Here is an 18,164-nt window from a genome sequence, read left to right on the forward strand (position 1 = left end):
CAAGAGGAAACCATGGATAAAATTGATGATTTATCAGAAATGATACATTAATTGTTTTACTGACTGTATATCTCTATCTTTTTTCCAGTTGGACATCCTCCCCTGAATCAGAACCTAAGGTCAAAAGGTAACCTCCCACTGATGCTACAATATGATTGCAGTTTCCTACATATTATTGACTTTAAGTAATTTTTATTTTATAATTTAAAAGAACTACAAAGAACAGCAACATATTTTATAGATAGTAATTTCTCTTTACAAGGCTTAACTCCAACTATTTGCCTATAAATTTATTTTGAGCAATATAAATTAGATTTGCGTAAACCACAATCATTTACACCTACCATTATAATGAACAACGGCCTACATTGTACAATGGTTCAGTGCCTGCCTTCGTATTCTCTTCTGATCAGACAATTAGATTGCAAGCCAGTCTGATGATAACAGCATAAAATGAAACGGTGCTTGAGAGTCAGTTTATACCAGCACCTGGCAATATAGTTTATCTCGTTAAACTATGATTGGGTAAATTACTTGAGCTGTGTTGATACTTTGAATTTTAAAAAAGAATGTTTGTACCTACGTGAATCATCAGATGCTCTAAGTAGGGACTTTATAAATTCTGTGCAATTTTGAGCTTGAGTAATTTTGGATGTACACAAAGTAACTTTTTTCATCTAATAGTTAATTGAATTCCAGTATGGTGCATTTTTGGTATAATACCCATTGAGCTTTCCTCTCCCAGGCATAATGAGCCACAAGCCGTAACACAGAGTTCACCTTTCTCAATTCGCATCACTCTCAATCAGAGAAACCTTAACAACATTGAGGAAAAAGCTTCATGAAGTGTGCTTTCCTATGCCACTTAAAGCCTGCTTCTGCACATTGAAAGTTATGAAAGATTGAAGTTGCACAAGGACAATGTGAATGCCTTGGCAGGAATTTTCCAGACCATCGCATCCTGCTGCAGTGAATGGAGATTTGGCTGAGTGCCATATTTTCCATCTTCACTTGCAGTGGCGGCAGGATGTGAACACCCATGGAATTCCAGCCCGTGTGTTTATTTTCTGCACCTTCTTTGCTTCCAGCTCTTTTCGCTCTTTGAGGGGAAAATAAATATTTTTAACTATTTTAGCTTAGCTTTGTTTCTTTTTTTCTACCCTTTCACATTCCCTCACTTTTGCAGAGAAGGAAGAAATCATTTTAAGGTTTTCTTTCAGAGTTACCATTCTTAAAGGATTCTTCTCAATGTAAAGCCTTCTGAGTCTGGTCACATGTATTACAGTAAGGATAATGTAGAAATATATTCCATTGTGCTTCACCAAAGCCCACTTTTAAAAGATGGAAGCCAATCCGGATATGATGGTATTAATAGGGCTGATCAAAAACTTTTGTGCTGATGCTGAAGACATTGGCCTGTAATTTCTGGCACAGTGTTTGTTCGAGTAGGTGGAGGGGGGTGGGGTGGGGGGGTTCGTCGCGGGCGCGGTGGTATCCCAAAGATGAGCTGGGGAATCCCTCATGAAAGTTTTCAGATAAGCATTTGCACCGCAATTATCCAGAGCATTAACTTCCACAGGCTAATTGCACTGTGCTGGAAAACACCTGAGAAAGCAAACTTAGAATGGTTCTGCCTGTGTTACTTGCGCTAATAGTTACTCTGAAAAAGTTAGAAATAAAATGACTTCTAACTTCAGCATACCTATTTTAAACACCCAAGTTGATCCTTGCACAAGATTCCCCCTACACTCCCAGATCCACGTAAGCATTCCTGCTCCACTGTTTTCCCCACTCCTGACTCCTCCTCCTCCCCCTGACTCGCATGGGATTCCCCATCTTTACCCAATCCCCCTGACCCAACACACTCCTCCCCCATGTCCAACCTTTCCCACCCCCAAATCCCACCCATTCACCATTGACACTTAGCTTCTCCTTGGTCTCTTATTTTCAGTAGAACCTTTATTCTCACCTGCTTTACAGCAACTAATACTCTAATTACTTTAAACTTCAACGCTGGACCTGGGGACGTGCTGCACTGCCTTGATCTTGTCTGGCCTGAGTCAGGTAGGTCAGGTGAGACAGGCACAGATGAACTTTAGTGCAAGGAAGTTGGTACAGAATTGCAATCCAAGGCTGACTGCCATTCTGAGGGAGATATGGCCTATTATTTCACTTGTGGAAATTGTGATACATCCATCATAGAGTCATAGAAGTTTGCAGCATGAAAACAGGCCCTTCAGCCCAACTTGTTCATGCCGCCCAGTCTTTACCATTTAAGCTAGTTCCAATTGTCCCCATTTGGCTCATATTCCTGTATACCCATCTTACCCATGTAACTGTCTAAATGTTTTTTAAAAGACAAAATTGTATCTATCTCTACTACTACCATCTCAGGCAGCTTGTTCCAGACACTCATCATCCTCTGTGTGAAAAAAATTGCCTCTCTGGACCCTTTTGTATCTCTCCCCTCTCACCTTAAACTTATGCCTTCTAGTTTTAGACTCCCTTACCTTTGAGAAAAGATGTTATCTAGTTGATCTATGCCCCTCATTATTTTAGACCTTTATAAGATCACCCCTAAGCCGCCCACACTCCAGGGAAAAGTCCCGGTCTATCCATCCTCTCCTTTTCACTCAAACCATCATGTCCTGGTAGTACCCTCATAAGCCTTTTCTGAACTCTTTCTAGTTTATTAATATACTTTCTATAATAGGGTGACCAGGACTGTGTACACAGTATTCCAAGTGTGGCCTTACCAATGTCTTGTACAAGTTCAATGTTCTGACCAGTGAAACCAAGCATGGCAAATGCCTTCTTCACCATCCTGTCCACCTGTGACTCCATTTTCAAGGAGCTATGAACGTGTACCCCTAGATCTCTTTGTCCATCACTGGATATTGGATAAACAGCGTGGCAATGCAGGTGTGGTGGAGGGATCGATAGCGTTCGTAGAGGTGGAGAGTTGGATGTTAACAAGAGGGTGAGATGTGCTTTTCCAGGTGATATAAAGAAACCTTTAGACCACCCTTGTCCAGAGCTTCTTCCCCACACTGTGATCATCTTCTGATATCTTCCCTTACAACCTATCATTTCTCCTGGATTCCCAGTGGTGACCATCTACTATTCAAAATCACACTCCAGCTTACTAGATAGATTTCTTCCCCATATGCACAGGAGTCAGTCCTTCCCTATTGAAACAAGGCCTGTGAGCTAAAATCTCTCCATACTCTTCATTGCACCAGTACCTGAATTGCTGTTGAAGCAGTTAAATTGAAGCTGAATACAATTTAAAACAAATAAATTTTACACATTCTATTATGAAATAAGAGATTGATCTGTTCACTATTAACTTGTATTGATGCCCTTGTATTCATAAAGGAGAATCCATAGAGCTTCTACAAATACATAAAGCACAAAAGTGCAACTAGGGAGATAGTAGGGCCTCTTAGGGATCAACAAGGTCATCTATGTGCAGATCCACAAGAGATGGGTGAGATCATAAGTGAATATTTCTCATCAGAATTTACTATTGAGAAAGGCACGGTTGGGGAAATAAATAGTGATGTCTTGAGGACTGTACATACTAAAGAGAGGGAGGTGCTGGAAATCTTAAAACACATCAAGGTAGATAAATCCCCAGGATCTAATGAAATGTATTCTAGGACTTTATGGGACGCTAAGGAGGAAAGTGCGGGTCCCCTAACAGAGGTATTTGAATCATCGACAGCCACAGGTGAGGTGCCTGAAGATTGGAGAGTGACAAATATTGTGCCCTTGTTTAAGAAGGGCTCCAGAGAAAAGCCTGGGAACTACAGGCCAGTAAGCCTAACATCTGTAGTGGGTAAGTTGTTAGAAGGTATTCTGAGAGACAGAATCTACAGGCATTTGTAGAGGCGAAGACTGATTAGGGACAGTCAATATGGCTTCGTGAGTGGAAAGTCATATCTCAAGAATTTGATTGAGATTTTTGAAGGGATAACCAAAAAGGTCGATGAGGGCACTGCAGTTGATGATGTCTCCATGGTCTTTAGCAAGGCCTTTGACAAGGTGTCGCATGATAGATTGTTACATCATTAAATCTCATGGGATCCAGGGTGAGATGGCCAATTGGATCCAAAATTGGCTTGATGACAGAAGATAGAGGGTGGTTGTAGAGGGTTGTTTCTCAAACTGGAGGCCTGTGACCAGTGATGTGCCTCAAGGATCGATACTGGGTTCACTGTTATTTGTCATTTATGTTAATGACTTGGGTGAGAATTTAGGAGGCATGGTAAGCAAGTTTGCAGATGACACCAAGGCTGGTAGCATAATGGACAGTAAAGAAATTTACCTAGGATTGCAACAGGATCTTGATCAATTGGGCCAGTGGGCTGATGAATGGTAGATGGAGTTTAATTTAGATAAATGCGAGGTGATGCATTTGAGTGGATCAATTCAGAGTAGGATCTATTCAGTTGATGGTATGGTGTTGGTGTGAGTTATAGAACAAAGAGGTCTAGGGGTACTGGTTCATAGCTGCTTGAAAGTTGATTGACAGGTGGACAGAGTGGTGAAGAAGGTATTGGTCTGGATGTTGAATATAGGAGTTAAGACATCTTGTTGAAGTTGTACGAGATGTTAGTAAGACCATACTTGGAATACTATGTACAGATCTGATCACCTTATTATAGAAAGGATATTAATTAACTGGAAAGAGTGCAGAAAAGAGTTATGAGGATGCTACCTGGACTTGATGGTTTGAGTTATAAGAAGAGGCTGGATAGACTGGGACTTTTTTCTCTGGAGCGTAGGAGGCTTAGGGGTAATCTTATAGAGGTCAATAAAATAATGAGGGGTATAGATCAGCTAAATAGTCAACAGCTTTTCTGAAAGGTAGGGGAGTCTAAAACTAGAGGGTATAGGTTTAAGATGAGAGGGGAGAGATACAAAAGGGCCCAGAGAGGCAATATTTCACACACAGGTTGGTGAATGTCTGGAACAAGCTGCCAGGGGTAGTAGTAGAGGCGGGTACAGTTTTGTCTTTTAAAAAGCATTTAGATGGTTACATGAGTAAGATGGGGATATGAGCCAAATATGGGCAATTGAAACTGGCTTAGAGGTTTAAAAAAACGAATAGCATGGACAAGTTGGGCCGAAGGGCCTGTTTCCATGCAGTAAACCTCTATGACTCAATGACTGTATTATTCTGGCCTCTCCCACAGATTGAAAGAATTTCTCCTTCTCAAACTGCTTCATGATTTTAAGGAATAAAAACAGTAATTGCTGGAAATACTCTGGAGGTCAGGCCACATCAGTGGAGACAACATAAGAAATGGGAGCAGGCTTGGACCACTTGGCCCATTGAGACTGATCCGCCATTCAATATGATCATGGCTGAACTTGGGCTTCAACTCCACTTTCTCACCTGCTCCCTTTATCCCTTAATTCCAAAAATCTGTTTGCCTCTTCTTAAATGTATTCAATGATGGAGCAGCTACAATCTTAACAGCTCTGATTAGGGCCACAGATCTGAAATGTTAACTCTGTTTTTCTCTCCACAAATGCAGACTGAACTGTTCAGTATTTACAGCATTTTCTTTTTCTCCTAATTTCCAGAAATTACACTATTTTACTTTTGTCATAATCTTAAGAACCTGCCTCTGGTCATCTTCTTTGTTTTTAAAGAAAAGTTTTACTAAACTAAAATTTACTCCCTTCTCTGCATCCTCTCAGTTCTGGTGACTTTTAATGGGATTTCTACTGTGAACATCAGTTTTGTATTCCAAAGGTGAGAACTGCACAAAATACCCCAAGTCTGGCCTAAACCAAGTTTGTGGTGCAGCACAGCGGCACAATGGTTAGCACTGCTGCCTCACAGCACCATGAACCCAGGTTCACTTCCAACCTTGGCTGATTTTGTGTGAAGTTTGCATATTCTCTTTGTGTCTGTTTGGGTTTCCTCCAGGTGCTCCGGTTTCCTCCCCCAGTCCAAAGATGTGTAAGTTAGATGGATTGGCCATGCTAAATTGCCTTTTAGTGTCCAGGGATGCGTGAGTTGGATGGATTAGCCATGGTAAATGTGTGGGGTTATGGGGATAGAGGGTGGATCTGAGTAAGATACTCTTTTGGAAAGTCAGTACAGACTTGATGGGCCGAATGGCCCCTTTCAGCACTGTAGGGATTCTATGAAAAGTTTTATATAATTTATCATTACCTTCCTGCTATTATGTTCCATGCCTTGAGAATTGAACCTCATCTAAGGGTCAGGAACAAGAGGGGGCTGCTGAGAGGAGGAAGGGGGGTGGGGAGAGGAGGAAAGGGGGTGGGGAGCGGAGGCCTCAGCCTCTCAATCTGCATAACAGGCTTGAGGTTCTTGCTTCCAGTCTGAACGAGGACGAGGGAGGTGAGGTCGGTGAGCAAACTGCACACGGTACAGTGATGCAGCAGGACATAGGCAAGGAGAAGGTGAAAAGGAACGTAGTAGTGATTGGGGATAGTGGGGTGAAGGGTATTGACACTGTCCTTTGTCACAATGACAAAGTGCACAGAAGGGTGTGGTCAAAAAGGACTGTAGGAGGAGAGGTAATAAGCCGTGGATAACGAGGGAGGTGAAGGAAAGTGTTAAATTAAAAGCGGAGGCGTTTAGAGTAGCTAAGAGTAGTGGGCGAGAAGAGGATTGGGAGAGGTTTAGATGTCAACAAAGATTGACAAAGAAGTTGATAAAGAAGGGTAGGAGAAACTATGAAGCTGGGCTAGCGATTAATATAAAAAAGGATAGCAAGAGTTTTTATAAATATATAAAAAGGAAGAGGCTGGCTAGGGTGAACGTTGGACCCTTAGAGGATGAGAGAGTGGACTTAGTGGTAGAGGATGGGGAAATGGCTGAGGCCTTGAATAACTTTTTTGTTTCGGTCTTCACGGAGGAGGACATGAATAATTTGCCGGGTGTTAGAGATGGAAAGGTGGTAGGACTGGAGGGTCTCAATGACATTACTGTTACTAGAGAGACGGTGCTCGACAGACTGGAGGGGCTGATTGTGGACAAGTCGCCAGGACCGGATGGAATGCATCCGAGGGTTCTGAAAGAAATGGCGGAGGTGATAGTGGATGCCTTGGTGGTTATTTTCCAGACGTCGCTGGATTCCGGGGAAGTGCCGGAAGATTGGAAAACAGCTAACGTTACGCTGTTGTTTAAGAAGGGTGCCAGGCAAAAGGCAGGGAATTATAGGCCGGTTAGTTTAACGTCTGTTGTAGGTAAAATGTTAGAATCCGTCATCAAGGAGGAAATAGCGAGGCATCTTGAGAGGAATTCTTGATAGAGCAGACGCAGCACGGTTTCGTTAAAGGGAAGTCGTGTCTGACAAATTTACTGGAATGGGGGTCAATGGGTGCTATTCGGATTGGCGGATGGTGACTAGTGGAGTGCCCCAGGGGTCGGTGCTGGGGCCTCAGCTATTTACCATTTATATAGATGATCTGGAGGAGGGAACCGAGTGTATGGTGTCAAAATTTGCTGATGACACCAAGATTGGTGGAACGGCAAATTGTGCGGAGGGTGTGGAGAGTCTACAGAAGGGCGAATGGGCCAGGAAATGGCAAATGGAATTTAATGTTGGCAAGTGCGAGGTGGTCCACTTTGGTAGGAATAATGATAGGAAGGATTATTACTTACGTGGCGAAAAACTGCAGCAGGCGACGGTGCAGAGGGACCTCGGGGTCCTTGTGCATGAGTCACAAAAACCCAGCTTGCAGGTGCAGCAGGTGGTCAGGAAGGCGAATGGGATGCTGGCCTTCATAGCGAGGGGGATTGAATATAAAAGTAGGGGGGTCTTGCTGCGGCTGTATAGGGCATTGGTGAGGCCGCAGCTGGAGTAGTGTGTGCAGTTTTGGTCGCCGTACTTACGCAAGGATATTTTGGCCTTGGAGGGAGTGCAGAGGAGGTTTACTAGGCTGATGCCAGAGTTGAGGGGATTGAGCTATGACGAGAGGCTGAATAAATTAGAGTTTAGAAGAATGAGGGGAGATCTCATTGAGACGTATAAGATGATGAATGGGATGGATAGGATAGAGGTGGAGAGACTCTTCCCGCTCAAAGGATTGTAGGACTAGAGGGCACAGCCTCAAGATAAAGGGGGGGGTGGTTTAGAACGGAGTTGAGGAGGAACTTCTTCACTCAAAGGGTGGTGAATCTCTGGAATTCTCTGCCCGTTGAATTGGTGGAGGCTACCTCACTAAATATTTTTAAGACACGGGTTGATGGGTTTTTGATAAGAGAGGGGATTAAGGGTTATGGGGAGAGGGCGGGAATGTGGAACTGAGCCACGACAGATCAGCCATGATCTTATTGAATGGCGGGGCAGGCTCGAAGGGCTAGATGGCCTACTCCTGCTCCTATTTCTTATGTTCTTATGTTCTAACATATTGTTAAAATTATAAAAAGTGCAAATAACTTATAACATTTTAGATAGCTGATATGTGTTAATCTCTGGGGCCATTTAGTCCTGTGATTTTTAAACCTGTTGAGAATGTGTTAAGTTTCAGCCAAGAATTTATTTTAAGTTCTCTTATTCTTGGTTAACAATAAAAGTTGAATCAATGTTTCATTTCTATTGACCTACATCCTGATAAATAGGAGACCCTGACGTGAAACTAATTCTAATTTAAGGTTCAATTTAACAGTGTCACTTCTCTGAAGCCTGTCGCATTGTGTATATTTTAAATCTGGTGGGAATTAAATTGGAAAACCTCCAAAAATGGGTTTGGGAATCCATCCATGTGGCTAAGGGGGAAAGTTAAGGATATTATTAGTTTAAATGAATAGTTTTGGAAAGAATAGTAATAAATCTGAGGATTGGGAGTGTTTTAGAAGCTAGCAAAAGGCCACAAAAAGTTGATTAAAAATGGAAACTAGCTAGACAGATTGTAAGCATTTCACAAGCATGTGAAAAGGGGAGTAGCTAAAGGAAACTGTGGTAGAGATAGGATAAATTATCATGGGAAATCAGGAAACAACAGAGACAGTGAATAAATATTTTGTATCTGCCTTCACAGCAGCAGATGCAAGTTACATACCAGAAATAGAGGGTAACTAAGGAATTAATAACAACGAGGGACTTAAAGTAATTAATGTCAACAGAAAAACAATTGGAGAAATACGAGGGAAATCTCTGGGACTTGATGGCCTGCATCCTTGGGTTCTAAAAGTTGGCTGCAGCGACAGTGGATGTATGAGCAATGATTTTCCAACATTCCCTCAATTCTAGAATGGATTGAGAGTTGACATGTAAGTCTGCTATTCGAGAAAGGGAGAGAGAGGAAAAACAGGAAATTACAAGTTGGTTAGCCTGTCATCAATTATCAAGAAAATGCTAGAAACTATTATTAAAGCAGCCTTAATGATGCATTTAGAAAATGATAGTATGATTAGACATGGCTTCATTAAAAGAGAAACCATGTTTGACACATTTATTAGCATTTTTGAGGATATAACTAGGTTAGATAAAGGAAAATGAGTGGATGTGGCCTACTGGATTTCCAAAAGGCATTTAATAAGCTTCCGTACAAAGAGTTGCGGTCCTGCCACATCCAGTTGGGAATGCTGGTGGACAACTAAATAACTCACTGGAGGCAGAGATTTCATAAAAATCCACATCCTCAATGATGGGGGAGTCTAGCACATCAGTGCAAAACACAAGGCTGAAGCATTTGCAATGATCTTCATCCAGAAGTGTCAAGTGAATGATCCATCTCTGCCCTGGTGGTTCCAGCATCATGGATGGCAGAGTTCAGCCAATTCGATTTTCACTCCATAGTTGAAGACATTGGATACTGCAAAAGCTATTGGCCCTGACAATATTCTGGCAATAGCACTGGCGACTTGTGCTGCAGAACTTGCCGTGCCCCTAGCCAAGCTATTCCTGTACAGCTACAACACTGGCATTTACACTAGTAATGTTCTGTACACAAAAAAGCAGGACAAATCCAACTCAGCCAATTACTGCCCCATCAGTCTACTCTTGATCATTAGCAAAGTGGTGGAAGAGGTCATCACTGGTACTATCAAGTCGTACTCGCTTAGTAATCAACTTCTCACTTTAGTGAGCACAAAGAACTCAAGCAGTGACCTAACTAATGTTTCATATGGTCCCAGCATAACCTTACTGTTCTTACAAGCTAAGCCTTGGCTAATAAGCAAGATTCCATATGCCTTCTAAACACCTTACTAACTTGTCCTGCTACATTCATGGAGTTGTGGACATTCTCTTACTTCCTCCACTCCTCTCAGAATCGTCTCATTTATTGTGTAACTCTTTGCCTTGTCTGACCTTCCAAATGCAACAGCTCACACTTTTCTGGGTTGAATTCCGTTTGCCATTTTATGCCCGCCTGACCAGTCCATTGATATATCCTGCAGTCTGCTGCTATCCTCCACACTATCTACTAAGTGGCCAATTTTTGTGTCATCTGAAAACTCCTGGATCATTCCCCCTACACTTACATCGAAATCATTTTTATTGAAGATATACACGTGTGTGTGTGTGTGTATACACCATACAAGGCAGGGGACCTATTGAACTCTATTGGAAACAGCCTTTCAGTCACAAAGCATCCATCAACAATTTGTTTCCTGCCTCCTGAGTTAATTTTATACCAAGTGTGCTACTTTCACCTAGGTCCCACAGGCTTTTATTTTTTGAACTTGCTTGCCATGTGGGACCTTCTCAAAAACACTGTTAACATCCACTTAGACCATATCAATTGTACTATTTTTATCAATCCACCTTGCTACTCCCTCAAAAAATTTAGTCAGATGCATCCTTCCCTTTATAAATTCCAGCTGATTGTATTTGATTAATTCCTGCATTACAAAGTGACAGTTTATTCTGTTCTTCAATTTCAGATTCCAAAAATGTTCCCACTACTGAGGTCAAATTGACTGGCCTGTTATTGCTCAGATTATTCCTCGCTCCCTTTTCAAACGAAGGTACAAAAGTTAGCAGACCTCCAATCCTCTGGCACCACACCTGTGTCCAGTGAGGATTGGCAACTTAACAGTCTGAGGTACATTTCACCCAGCCCTTTGATTTATCCACTTTCAAGGCTGCTAATCCCCTTATTACTTCCTCTCTCCCTATGTTTATCACATCCAACACATGACAATCCTCCTCCTTAACTATAATGTCTGCATTGTCCCCTTCTTTTATGATGATAGATACAAAGTATTCATTAAGAACCATACCCACATTCTTTGCTTCCACAAATAGGTTACCTTGTTGGTCTTTTAATGGCCCTAATCTTTAAGACCTGTTGTTTTAAATTCATATATTGCATATATATGCCCATATATTGCAAGTAATTATTGTTATTTAAAAGCAGTCTAGGCCTCTTAAAGGAGAGGTTCAACAAGAAATGGTGGGAGTTTTTGACAAGTGAGTCCATGCCATAATACTGTGAAAAATGGGTGAAAATGTGAGAGAGCAAGCATCGAGCATTTCTTATAGTGCACTAGAGGTGCAAGTCATGTTCAGAATTAAGTAGTGATATCCTATATCCTGCTGACACGGAAGACCCTCCAGATATAAGCTCAGGAAGGAGTGGGAAGAATAGCCATGATGTGGAGATGCTGGCGTTGGACTGGGCTAGGCACAATAAAAAATCTCACAACACCAGGTTAAATTCCAACAGGTTTATTTAGTAGCACAAGCTTTCAGAGCACTGCTCCTTCATCTGACACTCCTCTGATGAAGAAGCAGTGCTCCGAAAGCTCGTGCTACCAAATAAACCTGTTGGAATTTAACCTGGTGTTGCGAGACTCCTTACTGGGAAGGATAGCAGCAGAGCTTAACACCTGGAATGTAGCCCCAAGAACATGGATGCAGTGCAGGAGGAGACTTAATAATCCCATTTGTGTTGTCAAGGTGAGTGAGCTCGATCTTCAAATGGCGCATCTATAAGCTGAACCCTGAGCCTCATCCACTGTTAAATTGACTACATCCCCATTACCTAACTATCAATCAATACACAAGCCTGCAATTCATATGCTAGACGTCACCTTCACAAACTTAGCATGATTACATACCCTGCACCCACAGCTGCTGCACACACTGGCACCTATTTAAATATGACCGCCAAATCACCCAGACATATTTTTGGCCTCTCACTGACACTGTCTTTCTTGCTGGAGAAGATGGCACGTAGGAGGAGACAGCAGGAAAGATATGAAACACCAGCATGCCTCGGCATGCTCTAATCCCCATGGAGGAGACAGTGCTGGCCATCATGGGAAGGGGCATCATTCAGGCTGTAATCACTGATAGTGGTAGGAAATCTCTGTACCTATTCCACCTTCAGTTTCCCCGTCTCCCCCTCGTCCCACAATTTCTTCTGGCTCACAAATTGCGCCCCTTGCTTTCTTCACTCCCCGTACCACACCCTGACCCTTGCCCCTTCCTCATTTCAGATACACAAGAACTTTGAACCTTTTCAGTCAGAGGAGGAAGGAGCAGAAGATAGTGAAAATGAAGCAATACTTACATTCTTACACTGACATTTGCATTGCATCCCGTATTTTAGAAGCTAGAATATAGGAAGGATTGTCATGTGGTGAGACACTGGACACAGTGGCACAGAAGCCAGACTTGGGAAAAGATAGTGCAGATTGCCAGAGGGTGAAGCTGCACAGTAATTGTTTTGACTAGAAGTCACATGTGGACTTTTACTGAGCCAGGCTGCAGAAGAAAGCTACTGGGTGTGTATAATAAAATGCCTGATTGACTGGAAAGTCAGCCAGAAAACCTACACTCAATTCCAAGCAGCATGGAGGGGGTCCAGTACCAAGTTGGCACAAGGATTTGTGCAGAGCTTATAGCTCAACCCCATTCCAACATAGAACAGATGGTCACCTTCATCAGCACAGGTATGGAACCCACCATGCTGTAGCATCTGATCTTATTACAACTCAAACGGCTTTTATTGCAGCATAAACGGCTTCTGTCAAAGCTCTGAGTGCTGCAGAGGGAGATACGACTTCAGTCTTTCAAGTTCAGAATTATACTATCATGGCTGTGTTTAAAGGAGCTGCCAGGACATCACAGCAATATATTAATCCGTCCTCCAACAGGTCAACATAATTGGTGAGTTGCAGCCCTGGAGAGTGATAGTGACTCCCCAGAACACATACTAGCTCTCCTTTCAGAATGACAGCAGCCCTGCTCCCAGCCCTGCCACTCTACAAATGGATACTAGATGACTGAAGTCATGGGGTTTAATATGCAGCAATGTGGTTTGAAGTTCAAACATGACTTCCAGCTGCACAAACAATATTCCATAATCTATCGATTCTAATGCCTACTTAAAATGGCATTCTGGGCTTGGTTCAGTGCTTCAGTTAAAGGACAATATAATGCAGCACCCCCTCGGTCCTGCACTAAAGAGTCACCCCGAGAAAGGTGTTTGTTCTGGAGCTGCACCTTGAACCCAGAGCCTTTGCTCGTATGGTGAGAAAGTGACCAAAATGAGCAAGCTGTTGCAGGTAAATGATTAAATCTCACTGAATGTGTAATGCAGCACTGTATTTTTCCTGTGTAATGTATCTCTAGTTAATTAATCCTGGCAACTTCTGGAGCACTGACTGCTGCACCAGTTTTTCTACCATCCCTTTGACATTTTCCACATGATAAATTCTTCCAGCAAAATGTTTTTGCGGTGTTTCTAAAACCTGGTGGGTTATATTAATATATGTTGTACAAAAGAGAATCAGTGAAGTCCCATTGTTTAAAACTTTTGTGTCTAAAGGGTTAACAGATAGAGCTTAATGTTGGTTAGATCCTTTCTTAAAATAGCTCTCTCCAGCATGAGAGAACACTTCCATTATGATGCAGCAGAATGTTTCTTTTGTGTGGCATAGTCGAATGAAATAACGAGTTGAAGATTGAAATAAAGAGTGTAAATCACTCTCGTTGTCAAGTGTAGATGTGTTTCCCTCTGTAAATGGACTGGGCTTTTAGATAGTTTTTATAGATTAAAAAAATGGATACACAAATCAAATTCTATTGCAACAGTTTTATAGCTTTTATACTCCAGCAGCATCAGATATATGTACAAAATAGAAACCAGCTTGTCTTAGGTGATGTTCTGTAATTAAACATGAGGTTTGGAAACAACAGAAGGAAAATCTGTTTGGTGTTCTAAAGGTACCAGCCATATTACATCAGCAATTAAATATAATAGCGCCTTGTCTGCAAGAATGTTTTTAAGAATCTGGAGACCATCAGTTGGAATACAGTTGATTAGTTTTAGTTTTTCACAAACCTTTGCTTTTCTGAGTACCATAACTGTACATATTATTGGGATAATTAGTATAGAGTAGAATTAGCTATCTATTCAGCTTCTGTCTTGGTCTTGGAGTGAGGAAACTAATAGGATTCCGAACAGTTTGGGCTTCCAGCATTTGTTTCAAGAATATTTGAATTTTAGAAGTGAAAATTTTGTGCTTGTAAATGCTAGAACCTTACCAGCACCATCTCCAACCTGCAAATGAAAAATACAATAGTTTAGACGATAGAAGTAGATAATTGAAAAGGTAAAACCAACGTCAGACAGTGACTATCAGTCATTTGCAAATTTGCATTATCTTTAGTTGCGGCTTTACTGTAAGATTAAGACAGTTCTACTCTGAAATATGTATCAAGTTTGCTTTTCAAATTAGTAACTTATGAGAAGTCATATCTTGCAATTTGTGAAGGTAATTTTTCAGCTGAGATTGATATTCCTCAGTACAAAGTAGCATAATGAGGCACAGGCCAAGATCTTCCAGCAGTGCTCACTCCAAAATCAGAAAATCTCACCTGAAGTCCAAGGACCTTTGCATGATCCACACTCCCCCCCTCATCCCCAACTTGCTACGATTCCTGTGGCAGGTGGGACAGAAAAATTCCCTTCATAATCTTTAAATTAGCACTTACCCCTTTAGGAATGAAATAAGGAAGCACTTTTTCACACACAATAATGGAAATTCTCTCTCCCCAGAAGTTATATATTCTGGAGCAATTGAAATTTCCTAAACTGGGATTGATAGGTTTTTTTTATCAGCTAAGGGTATTGATGGACATGGATCAAAGGCAGGTCAGTGGAGGTGAGGTACAGGTCAGATGTCATCTAATTGAAAGATGGAACAAGCTTAGGGCTCTATTGTTTGGCTTTCCTGTGGGCAGAATTCTCCCATTTTGAGACAAAATGCCATGGAGTGGACGAGAATGTGGAATGTTTCTAACTGCAGAGGCTGGCGGGGAAAAAGGCCAAACCTTCTGGGCCCAACCTCATTCATTATTCACATGGGTGTTTCACACCATATTCTGTGGTGGGGGCAGGCCTAGATAGTCACCATTATCTCTGGCTACCATATTGAAAAGGTATCAACAATACTGACCTACAACTGAAGAAAGAAGGTGGACCACACCTGCAAATGAAGATAAATCTCCGGGAGCACACGGAAACAGGAAGATGGACCTCCTGAAAGAAGGTGGATCTCCTGAAACATTCTGAGGCTGGAACATGGACCCTCTCCACAACACCTAAACTAGAAAGTCCACCTGCAGATGCACCCCTGACCTACTGCTGTGGTGTCCTGGGGTTCAGGGTTGCAGACAACCTCCATCCCAAACTCCACAGGAAGCCCCAGGCATTGTGCTGAGATCTGCACACTGCATTGTTCCAAACGTGTTTCACAGCAGCGTGTTTTCCCACCAACATTGTGGTGATGTGTCCCATTAACAGGATGCAAACCCAGTTTTTGGCAGGTTTTCCAACTAGACTTGGTGCGCATCAGCAGAAGATCCTGTTGTAAACTCACGATAGTCTGAATCGCATTTCTAGGCCTCCCATCTTAGTTATTCTTCCCCCATTGCCTGCCGTGGGCGTCAGGAAGAATTCTGCCCAATCTTTCTAAGTTAGTTCAGTACTTAGAATTCAATGCATTGCTTTCCTAATCTTAAAGCCAGAAAGTATTATTGTAAGGTTGATGTTGCTATTCATAAATGCAAGGATGTAAGAAATATCATTCTTGAATTAAGATCTTTTGAATAAAATGCATGATGTGGCCCAGGTGGCAAGTCTTTGAGGTCTCCAACATGAGAAATAAAGTTTGGATCTTAACTTGTGACCTGAATCACGAGATGGAACATTTTATCCACTGTGGCACTTCATTTGTGAGGAACAAAAAAAGCCAATGGGACCATTACAACTTGGTTAAAGCCAAGGCAAATCTCCTGTGAGCGGATTGAGTCATTGAAATCTGTGGAAGCACGTGATGTTTAGGATATTATGTTGAAACTGAACATTCAAATAGAGCATTGGCATCTTCCAGTCCTGTGGGGTGAGCAGCCTGAAAATAATTTTCACAGTTGAATGCTTTGCAGATTATCTGCCTGTTTTTATCCTTATTCTTTGCAAATCCTACTTTTAAAAAAAATCCTTTCAAAACAAAAATGCGACGAGCATAATAAACAGAACATGCACTTCACGCCCACAAATTAAGATTTTTATTTTCACCCACTAGGTTAACTGACCAACTTGTGACTTCACCACTTGTAAATTGTTCATTCAGCATTATTTGTGAGGAACTTGGCTCAGATTTTTGTCAACTGGAGAAATGCCTATTTTCTGTTGCACAAGCTAACATTGTTGTTTCTCGAGATGTTTGACTCCTGAGAATATAATTTTATTAGCAGACATGTTTTCTTCAGAAAAAAATCTCAACCGCCATTTAGAAAATGCCTGCAGCAACACTTCTTAAAAGCTAACAAGTGATTTAAGTGGCATAAATGGTCTAGTTTACTCGTATGGTTACAGAATATGCACATTTATTGACAGATATATTAATGTTAAAAGCACAAAGCCTATTTTTATAGGTATAAGCTTTTCATACGCTGAGGTAAGCAGATTTTTAGTGGGAAGTGGATTGCACTCAGTAATGCAAAAGAAGTAATTGACATGTTAGAAAGTGTTGAACAAGGCAACATCATCTAGACTCAGAGAATTACAACAAATCCATTAAAAGTTGCACAAAAGGAGTACATAGGTAAGACATGAATACTAGTTTTAAAAGGGAAAGACACATGATGTGTAGAATATATTGAAAATAGTTGTTGGCATATTATGCAATTCATTCTGAACTATTTTGGTATGGATGGAATAATCAAGATTTTACAAGGAGCAAATTCCGTTCTTTGAAATATTCTTCTGAACCACAAATGAAGCTTTGATTGAAGTATTCCAGCAGTGCCTACCTGCCAAGGAGGCAGGGCCTGAGGGGGCAGGGCATGAGGGGGGTCCCATTGGAAAGGTTCCAGTGCCGGTGATCTATGTTCAAGGCAGGAGGAGAGATCAGGCTGATGAACTATGTTGGGGAGGGAGGGGGGAACATTCCATCAATGAGGGTGGGAGTCCTGGTGTCTGTGGGGAGGATGGAGGAAGTTTTCAGTTTGTCTTTGAGATCAGAGTGCCCATTAAAAATGGCACCTGATCTCTTTGAAGTTGGGCTTGTTGACATGTTTAGGCCCCACCCCTTTCCAAACTGGGGCAAAAAATTACCCAAAAATTAGCAAGTGCGGGAAGATCACAATCCTTGTCCTGTACAAATCTGACGTGTTTCTTGTCCAAAATTTAGTCATTTTTTGAGAAATTCTGCTCCAAGTCTTTTCCCTATAGGTGGCCCCTAGTTGCTAAGCAACAGATCATTCTTTCTGCAAGCTCTTGTTTGCCTTTCACGCTGTAAACTCTCAAACGCAATAGAGAGACATTTTAAAATGAAACCACAAGCCCCCATAAATGCAAATACCTTTGTTTAACATGAATTTAACTAGAGTTTTTCTTTTTCTTATACAGAAGCACTGAATTAAATTCACTTAAATCTATACAATATTTCTAACATCCAACAATACAAACATAGATCACTTAAAACTACTTCTGCTTCCTGATTCAATGGATGCAGAGAAAAATATTTATTTGGAAAGGCTCCTCCAAATGTATTAAATTTATGTAACTGACTATAGAATAGGATGAGTATGGGTACACTTTTTTAAGAAGTGCTGCAGAAGTAAGATGTTTCATGCTTTCTATGAAATTATGAATTGATTATTTTCGAGTACGCTTCTAAGATTGGGTCGGAGATGCCATTTTCTTCTTCT

The 18,164-nt window shown here is 41.5% G+C and overlaps 1 protein-coding gene across 1 annotated transcript in view; it reads left to right on the forward strand.

Annotated features, from left to right (window-relative positions):
- rtn1a (reticulon 1a) overlaps window positions 1-18,164 on the forward strand; it is a 173,023-nt gene that overhangs the window by 58,570 nt on the left and 96,289 nt on the right. Inside the window, exon 2 of the mRNA XM_080202436.1 lies at window positions 89-127. Within this exon, the coding sequence (XP_080058562.1) occupies window positions 89-127 (39 nt within the window). The remainder of the gene's footprint in view (window positions 1-88; window positions 128-18,164) is intronic.

Source organism: Carcharhinus amblyrhynchos, chromosome 14, assembly GCF_965287045.1.
Source record: "Carcharhinus amblyrhynchos chromosome 14, sCarAmb.v2.hapA, whole genome shotgun sequence".
NCBI classification, from domain to species: domain Eukaryota; kingdom Metazoa; phylum Chordata; class Chondrichthyes; order Carcharhiniformes; family Carcharhinidae; genus Carcharhinus; species Carcharhinus amblyrhynchos.